Source organism: Chenopodium album, chromosome 20 (assembly GCF_948465745.1).
Source record: "Chenopodium album chromosome 20, dcCheAlbu1.1, whole genome shotgun sequence".
Lineage (NCBI taxonomy): Eukaryota > Viridiplantae > Streptophyta > Magnoliopsida > Caryophyllales > Amaranthaceae > Chenopodium > Chenopodium album.
Window position 1 is genome coordinate 28988982 of NC_137853.1, and position 10048 is coordinate 28999029.

Here is a 10048-nt window from a genome sequence, read left to right on the forward strand (position 1 = left end):
GCTCTGTTATAAGTGTTTCCCTTGATTTGCATATTTCATCTATCAAGATTGACATATTTCATCTATCAAGATTGACTAGGGCATGCTTGAATAAAAAAAAAATTATTTTATCACGAGGTTTGTTATAGATAGCCTCCTCAAGCCATTTCATAAAGCTGGTTTTATCAAAGTAGCGAGCCATCGAGAGAAAGAAGGCTACGAGTTTAAGTTTGATCGATTGAAATTGGAACATTTGATAGGAGAAGCATTTTAGAGACTGAAGGTCCCAAACAAGCACCCTTCTCTATATAGCTGGTGCCTGAAAAATGCGTATTCCTTTGATATCTAATTATATGACTATAAATATCCTTTTGGTATGCAATTAATTCTTCCTACGCTAGAAAAACAATAGTACCTTCAGAATTTCCCAGTTATAATGTTGAATTTATGTAAAGTTCCTGAAAAGTTAAGATGCCATGGAAGTTGATTCACAGCCATCAGGAACACAAGCCAAAACATCTCTATAATCTCTAGATATCGTAAAGGAATCATAGACATTGCCATCACTGCTCTTATTGTACTCGAAAAGCAGAGATGAATGGTTGAATGCAGTTAACTTCACAAACCCGAAATCATAGTCCTTGTAGATACTCCAAGTAGTATTCACTTCACTGAATTCTGATAAGTGACTTCCTCCACCACCTGCAACAACGTGGATGGTCCCGTTTACAATGCCTGAGTAATGAGACTTCTCCGAGTTTACACATTGATTCTGCATCAATCAAGCAGGGAGAAAACTCAGATAACTAGAAAGAATATATTACTAAAAGTCTAAAACAATAACAGCGCCATTGCAATAGTAAATGTATATGTGGAGGATATAAGACCCATACCTGGTATATTGGGCACGACCTTTCATAGTTATGTACATGTCCGTAAAATGCAATGTCAACTTTGTACCTCTGCCAAAGCTTTTGAAGGCTTTCTCTACCCATTGGCTCTTCAAACGAGCCCTCTAGCCCATACCATTTGTCCGATGAATAACCAAGAACACGATGAGCAGCAAAGATGAGCCAAGGTTGCTTCTGCCTATCTGCTGTTGAAAGGCAGTGCTCAATGAATTTGTACTGCTCAGTTCCCTCCCTCCAGTCATGCTCACTGTCTGCAATGCAGAAGCGGAACATTCCATAGTCTGCCTTATACCTAAATAATAGCATCATTAGTTAGTGAAAATTATAGAAAAAATTATACAATGGAAACTTTTAACCGTCAGACTCTGAGCCGAATCTGGCTTAATTGTTGCTCTAGTAGGTGTAATTATTAATTTTATGCATGCATCATACTGAGTGCCTTGAACAAGCCAACTCATTACAGATTGGGTAGAGAGAGGAAATATTCTACTTTTCATACTGAATGCCGTTTTCCAAAGCCAGTTAGGTGCAGATTTTCAAGTTGAATGATAGTTTTATTTGTCATAGTTGTAATGAAAGATGCAGAAGCTAAATTGAAAGATTGGATAAAAATTTACCAGAACTTATCCCTGTTCTCAGCTGGAACATAATACATGGTTTGTGTTGGCACACCACATTCGCCACCTGAATCAGTTTTGCCATAGAATGATCCAGTATCCGGCCAATCACGTTCATGATTACCACTGAAAAAAAAGACAATATGACGTTAATTGAGGAAATGGTCTGAAGATTGTGTAATCATGCAGTGTCCCTCAGAAATGTATGTCCAAGGTGATGCATCTCCGCTAGCAAAGGTTTGTTATTTCAATTAGATTGATAGCCCCTAATTACCATCTAATGATTTTACATATGTGTGGTAACCAAGTTAAGAAAACGAAGACTGAAGATAATAACAGTGCAGAGAATAACACTGAAGAGAATGGCTTAAAGACCTTGCAACCATGTATGGAACAGCTGATGCAATAGGTTCCACCTGAGAGGTGAATTGGTCCCACTGTGAGAGATATCCATTTGCATATGATAAATCTCCTATATGAAATACGATATCAAAGTTCTTTTTATCTTTGATGAGTTGGTCTGTAGTGTTGAGTGATCCTGGCTGATAGTTGCTGTATTCATTCGATCCATCACGCTCTGCCTGAATTAGAAAGGAGACATATAAAAATGTAATGCCTTCACAAATTTAAAATTAAAATTAAAAGGATAAAAAATAAACAGCAATATTAACAGAAACGGGAAAAACAGCAATACTTCAAGACTCGATTTTGATATGTTTCCTTGAGTAGCACTACAAAGTTTATTATTTCTTCAACTGCTAAAAACAAGTAGCGATGAAGTATTGTACTCCATCCGTCTCTAAAAGTTCTTTCTATTTTGATTTTTTGTTGTGAGACAATATCTGTCAGAGCATGAGAACTTTTAAAGACTGAGGTAGCAGAACATAATCTAATAATGCCACTCTTCTCATGACAGTAAGACTCTAAAAAGACACATTAACAAAGATAAAGAGGAAATAAAAGCAGGTAGCACACACATGAGCATGAATTGAGACTATAGGTTCATTGTGACAAAACCATTTGGCTACAAGTCTATCACAACAAGTGTTGGGTCAAAGTTCTCATCTGATATTATTATATAATCAATCAAGGTAATCAAGATTACAGGAATCATGAATGCTACATGCAAAATTATTCTAATTTGAAAGTCATCTGTATGCAAGCCCAGCTGCAAAACACTTTGCCCCACACAATGGAAAAAACTTGTGAAAGCCAAGTGAAACTGAAAAAGAGTACAAGTGTACAACATAGCATTACTGTTCGAGGAACAGAGCTTTTACTTTTAAACCATTATGGATGTAATTTATTAAGTGAAATATATCAGTCAGCTGCATAGCTGATCATTTGCACAAAATGGACATACCTTCCCCATGTCACCAAAAACTATAACACGTTGCAACGAGTCCTGCCCAGGAGAAGGAGGAGCTTTGAATGAATATGTCTTGCTCCAAACATATGAACCATTGGACAAGATGTGGCCCATCTTGTACATGTACCTGAAAAATAATAGCCACAAGCATAAGGACCAAAGTCATGGATTAGATAATTATAGCAAGTAAGATTCTTAGATACTTACAGTTGATTTGGCCACAAATCCTTCAGGAAACTTGTATGTATAAAGCCAGGATGGCGCCAACCAACTGTCCTAGCAGGTGCACCTACAAGCAAGTTAAGTACAATAAGGAAAAATAGCGTTGCCAATACAAGTGACACACAGGTTTATTGTTCAACTAAAAAAAAAGAAAAAACTTGAACCATTTTAATCTAGGTTTGAGAATCACTAAAATCCAGATTGAAAATTAAGGGAATTTGCAATATTGTACAATGTAAGTTTAGTGAACAGCAAGTGACATATCTTCAGAATACTCAGGATTTCGGCATTCAGAAGATGTCAAACAAACTTGGGAATTTGATCCTAAGGTTGTCTGGAAAAGGATTAAATTCAATAATGCTGCTAGTCTTCGGAGCATATCTGTAACTTGATAAGCAGTCCAGAATATGCTTCTAGAAGCAATAAGTTGATTCAATGGACACTGAACTGCAATCTTATGTGCAATTTAGGTCGGAGAGAAGCTATATCTGCTCATTCTTTGCACACAGTCATTATGATGGACACTCATGTGTCCTCTGCTATAGTCAGGTTGAAAGCACAAAGCACCAACATTTATAGTGGTACCCTTCAAGCACAACTCATAAGCTGTTCAATCCATGGTGATATATGACCTCAAACCATTTCCTAGATAAGCTCGGTGTATAGTTATTTTCATCAGGTTTTTATCGATTTTGGAAAGAAAGTGAATCAAATTTCTTAGTAGGAAGTAAGAGAATAGAGAATGTTTTTGATGTGACAGATTATAAACCTTAAGAGATTGGCAGAGCAATATATATTGAAACTTTCCATCCAAGTCAAGATAAAAAAAATAAAATAAAATAAAATAAAAGCAAGGGAATATGTGATCCCAAAGGTCAGTTAACCGGCTCAAACAATGTTTGAATAACGATCTGCCACCACAGTAGTACAATGCTTCTTGAACGGAAGCCTCCTCATCAATAAAAATCAATCATGAGCTCAATGTTACGGATAGTATTAACACACTTTACATTTTGCAGTCCTTCATATCAGAGCACACTGTATGATGCCGGTCACTTAATTATGAGGTAGTATAAATAGTCCTTTAGGGAGTGCCAAGATAAGTATCTTATTTGGTCATTCACGTCCAGTAAAAGAGACTTATAATATATGGAGTATTTTCTTCTTGGGATTATTCTTCAAGAAACTGAAGGGAGGGGGGGGGGGGGGGGGGCAGGAGATAGAAAAAGAGGAAAGACACAGGTAGAAGAAGGTAGGGAGGGTCCGAGGGTTAGGGAAAGAGGCAGACAGAACAAGGAAGCATTCCTTGGTGAGGCATTTAAGTACGAAGATCAAATATTCAGTTTGAAGGCAATGAAGTTCATCTAAGTCATGCTTCTTGATAAGAGGTTAAGATGCTCATTTCCAGATTGTAAGAAAGGATGAAAGAGGATGGTTGTACAGTTAGATAATAAATGGATCTGAAATCTAAACAAAGAATAGAGTCATGGAGCTGTGCTCTTGAAAGTAAACTGACACTTATGATTATCAGAATTACAACATAACAGTAGTTCAGCAATTAAACCTTACCACACAAGGTATTGCGGGTATATGTCAATGTTCCAGCTGGTGCTCGCTTTGGTCTTGAGTCTAGAGGGCCCCACTGGACAAAAGGAACAGCCTCATCTATATTGTAGCCACTTGTCCAGGTTACAGTCATCTGCAGAACAAAGATGGTATATATATTTATACATGACACATGCATATCTAGAGAGAAAGTTCAATCCTCAATTCAACTACAAATGATGAAATGTTCTGGTGATGTTAATGCTTTGCAACCAAACACCACTATATATAAATGGCAAACTTGTAATACACAAAAAAATGGATGTACTGATTATGCATGACCCCAAAAAAAGGCAAAACATCACACCAGTTTGAATCAAAGTCAGTAAGTCAAACGGAGTGCTGTATCATATTGCCTAGAGAAAAGAAAGTATAAGATTTTACCTTCCATTACAATAAAATTGTTAACCCCTACGAGTAGTTTTCAAATGACATGAATGTTTGCTTTCTATAAGCCGTATTTTTTTTATTTTTTAATAACCTATTTAATCACTTATACATTATGCAATTTTGTCATAATATTATTATACTGGAGTGGAGCCATTTTGTATTGGTACCTTACAATGTTGGCATAATGCTTTAAATATCCCAACTCTATTTTAAAAGCTGTTAAATAAAGATAACACCTAAAAGAAAATAGTGAAAACTGCATGAAAATCTAAAAATAGAAAGAGATGACTATTCTGGAAAAGCGCAAAGCTTGAGAATAATTGTTAAACTGTTTGCACACAGGGTTTACGAGGACAACAGACTAACCTCATCCCATGACTTCCCTAGAGCAAGACGTGGATAAAGTGGTGCTTTAGGGTTTGCGAATGTGACAGAATTTGAAACTGCCACCAGTTTTGGCTGCAGAGAACAAGTACATCAGAGACATTGATGAAGTGATATACATAACATAATGAGAACAGTAATGATTATAGATACCCAAATAAAGTAATTCTACTTACATTGGACAAGCCTCCGGAAAACAAAGCAAATGAGAAATCAGCACGCTGGTTGATCAGCTGGAAACGCAGATTGGCTTTTCCATTGTTTGTGTAATCTGAGTTGGAGGTGTTTGCAAACATGTACTGAAATAATACATTTAGTTCATAGCCAATCCAAGTGCATTCGTGAAGAAAATATATTTAGTTGAACAAAAGAGCTTCTTTGCAGTATATTTACCTTTATTGGTGCTGTGCATAAATATGGTTTTTGATCTTTCAAATCAATTTCTGAATAACAGGTTGATGAGCTTCAGAAGCAAGCAATTTGTTAATTAGGATAATGTCACTAAAATACTAAATCATAGCAATCAAACAGCTTCGGCCAAAAAAGTAAAAACTTGGTAATATAATGTATCAACAAAATTGAGGACATCATTCATGAGATGTGGCTAGAGTAAAGAAGGAATCATGCTGAAAACCGATTGTTAAACAAACATAACCTACAATATGATCAAAGTATTAAGACAGTACGGGCAGTAAGAGAGCATACTTGAACTTTGCAGGAGAGAAAACTCCAATCCAATCGTCTGAAGATGGGTTTGGGGCCTGAAGGGTTACGTCTACCCATTCAGTGTCTTCACCCTACAATCAATAAACATACAACTAATGAAATTGTGGCACATGGCACTAAACTAACAGAACCACTTCATAGCTTGAGAAGCTTATAGACTGAAAAGTCTTGGAGTCCGACAATTTCACAAGTTTTATGTCCCCATTATTTCTTTCTCAAAATATCTAACTACATTAGCCAAATTTCCATGCAGTCCATCAGACCTAAGCTTGCTAATGGATAATCCAATACAGGACACTCAATAATTTCTGAATGATGCAAATACATTAGATTCATTGTCACGCAATTTATATCACTCGATCATCTCTATGATAGCAGCACCATTCTTCTTTTCAATGAGTAAATTTTGTTTAGGATGTCCTATTTCCATAACTTACAAAAGTAGTTTGGGAAAAAACAACAATTCTCCGATAATGGCTTTTCTTTTTTCAATGCCACTAGTTAACATCATTCAAAAGAATACTTCATCCAAATCATGGGATCAATCCTAAATAATCAAGTGAAACTAATTCGACAAGATAGGTGACACTTGGAATATGTGTAGTCAATTTTTCTTAACCCATAGCTAGCTTGACTTAACTCGTCATTTTCACCTAAGAAAACAGTGTTAGATCCTAGACACTAGCACATGGTTTTTTTTATCTTCTATGTGGTCGCGAGTGCAGTAACAGTCACAGAACCACTTTTGTGAGCAATGCAGATGATTTGCAGCCTAATTTATTGGTCATGGTAAGCTCAAAAACCTTTACAATGCCATCATGATGTGGTGAAGCAGCCAAGATTTAGTATGCTCTAATATAAATGTTAACACTTGATAAAAAGTTTGATACTGGGACACATAGTCACACAAAAAACCGAGTTCAGATAATAAATATCTAGTCAATCAGCCAAAATGCAGCAATGCACTGCAATTGTTTCTAGAGGGAGGGATTACACAAATTCACAGTTTCCTAATATGCAGAGGGGTTTGCTTAACAATGTGCAACTTGTAAAGAATGTTTAGACAATTCAGCCTAAAGTAAACAGCATTAATAAAGTACTTTAGTCTCTATAATCATTCAATTACAGGATATCTTAAGTTTTCATTTTTGTATAAAAAAACATAACATTTTTCTAACAAATTATCAGACATGGTCTTTATTTCACAACTTTAATGATCATATAATATAATCAACAGAAAAATTAATAACAAAGTTCTCAACTTTAGACAGTCTACTTTAAAGATCCGAACTTTTGACTAACCCAACACAATCCCAAAAGGTCCAAATCATCTGAGGTTAAATCTTTCACTAAAATTAACAATATGATCCAAACTCCATATCAGTATATCACAAAAAATATATGTATATATATATATAAAAAAAAATAGTCTAATTAAAAATTGATAATAATATTAATATAAAGTATGGATTATTTAATACCTTTAAACCCAGAAGAAATGGAGCAGCAGTAATGGAGGCATGTGGATTAAGGGCAAGAGTAGTACTCAAAATATTAATTTTTGAGAGGGGTTGTTCACCAGAAACAGGTCTATGACCTGACCCATGATAAACCCATAAATTCAAAATTATGAAAAGCTTCAAAATTACAAAACCCATCTTCATTTTTAGCAATGAAATTGAGTTTACTACTAATTGACAATTGGATTATATAATAGTATTGATTAGTCTTCGTTTTTATGATAAGTCTTCGTTTTATACTGAGATTAAAATTCTTTTGGTGATGAGATAGAATTTGACTAACAGTCAAATTATCAAATTACAGTTATACTTTCACAAGCAGATAAACTTGCTTTATTATTTTATTTTTTTATTTTGAGGTAAGATGAGGGAATATTTTTTTTTTTTCAAATGCTTTAACTTGATAATTTTTTTTTTTTAAAAAATAATAAATATAAAATAAAAAAACTTGATAATTACACGGAGCAATTTTTATCAGGATTCTTAATTTAAGGAGAAGTGTAGAATTCCATAAATGTGAGCCCATTAATTGAAATTTGATGAAATTCGTCATCAAATAGGGATACCAACCCAAAAACATAAGATATTACGTACTGTAGTTATTAACAAAAAAATCTTCTAGTATTTTACTTGATCATATCTATGATAGCAACACTATTGCTCTTTTCAATGAGTAGAGTTGTTTTAGGATATTATACTACGTATTTCCTACAGCTTACAAAAGTAGTTCTGGCAATACAAGAATTTTCTGATGACGGCAATTCTTATTCAACGCCACTATTTACCACAATTCAAAGAATACTTCATCCAGATCATTGGATCGATCCCAAATAATCCTAAAGTGAGAATAATTTGACAAACCATGTTAAACTTGGAAATAGTTTTTGTCAATTTCCCTCATTGATTACTACCTTTGTTAGCTTGACTCTTCATTTCACCTAAAGATAAAGTGTTAAGTCTGAGACATTAGCACATGGTTCTAAATCTCAGATGTGGTCGCAAATACAGCAATAGTCACACATAGGGGTGAACATAGTCTAGTTTGGTGCGGTTTGAATCCAAACCAAACCAAACCTCAAACCGCAAAACACAATGTGGTCAATTTTTCAAACCAAACCAAACCAAACCATAATAGTATTGAAACCAGACCAAACCAAACCGCACCAAAACGTATTATTATAGTTTGGTTTGCAATTTATGTTTAGAAGATATATTTCCCAAAAAGTTGCCAAATAATAATTCATTAACTTATACTAAAGTCTAAATAATTAGCCCAAATGGATTACATTGTATTACAAAGTTACAATAAAAATAACAATTATTAATTTTTTTTAATATAAAATAAATTTTTTTTTTTAAAAAAAAAATTATATAAATATAAAATACGGTTTATTGGTTTCTTCAAAAAAAAAAAAAATACGGTTTATTGGTTTACGGTTAGATTTGGTTTATAATTTTTGAAAAACCAAATCAAACTGTAAACCGTATTTACAAAAAATTCGAAATAAATCGTAAAGCAAACCAATCGCCATAATACAATTTGGTCTGATTTGGTTACAATTCAAACCAAACTGTGTATAGCCCTGGTCATTGAACCAAATTTGTGGGCGATGCAGGTGGTTTCCGGCCTAATATATTTGTCTCAATAAGCTCATTCCACAATTGCAATGCAGTAAAGCAGCTAAGATTTAATATGCTCCAGCATGGATATTATAACACTTGGACACAAAAAAATTATTAAAGCCTTATACTGAACACGTATATACACAAGACACCGAGGCCAATAATAAAATTCTCTACTATATCTATACTACGTTACTCGGACTTTTCATTTCACCTTACGTACCCATGTCAAACCTTTAACACTCGGACATGAATATGACACCCGTACACTTCACTTTTAGTTCAAAATCATGGAACTTTTCACAAAGTAGTGGAATTGGACACGTACCTTGGTTAGACATGGGTACCCGAGTCCAAGTAAATGATATAATTCATATGGGATGCACCATCACTACAGTAATTGTTTCCTTTGGGTATGACCCAAATTTTCTAGGCCCATTATTTTGGTAGAGAATTGTGCATATTCTAGAAATTTTCGAAATGATCAAGCAAGGTCATTACTTGTTCATGATTTAAAGCATTATTGACATTGGAAGCAATTAGAAATTTAAAATATAATACATGGTTCATGAATTTTCTAAAACATCATGGATAACAATGATAAGGAATTTCTGGAATCGTCTAACTATTTTTTTCAAGCTCCACCTCCAACTATAAATATGAGTCACGGCAGACACTAAAGACATACACACAGAAAAAGCC

The 10048-nt window shown here is 34.4% G+C and overlaps 1 protein-coding gene across 1 annotated transcript; it reads right to left on the minus strand.

Moving 5' to 3' along the window:
• Positions 1-141: 141 nt before the first annotated feature.
• On the minus strand, positions 142-7896 carry LOC145596478 (putative inactive purple acid phosphatase 27). Its single transcript, XM_081652646.1, has 12 exons — positions 7685-7896; positions 6183-6274; positions 5871-5940; positions 5654-5776; positions 5460-5552; positions 4668-4797; positions 3084-3165; positions 2871-3003; positions 1883-2088; positions 1508-1633; positions 873-1182; positions 142-751 (listed from the first exon to the last, which is right to left on the minus strand). The coding sequence occupies exons 1-12, from the start codon at positions 7865-7867 to the stop codon at positions 446-448; spliced, it is 1854 nt and encodes a 617-aa protein (XP_081508772.1). The 5' UTR covers positions 7868-7896; the 3' UTR covers positions 142-445.
• Positions 7897-10048: the final 2152 nt, after the last annotated feature.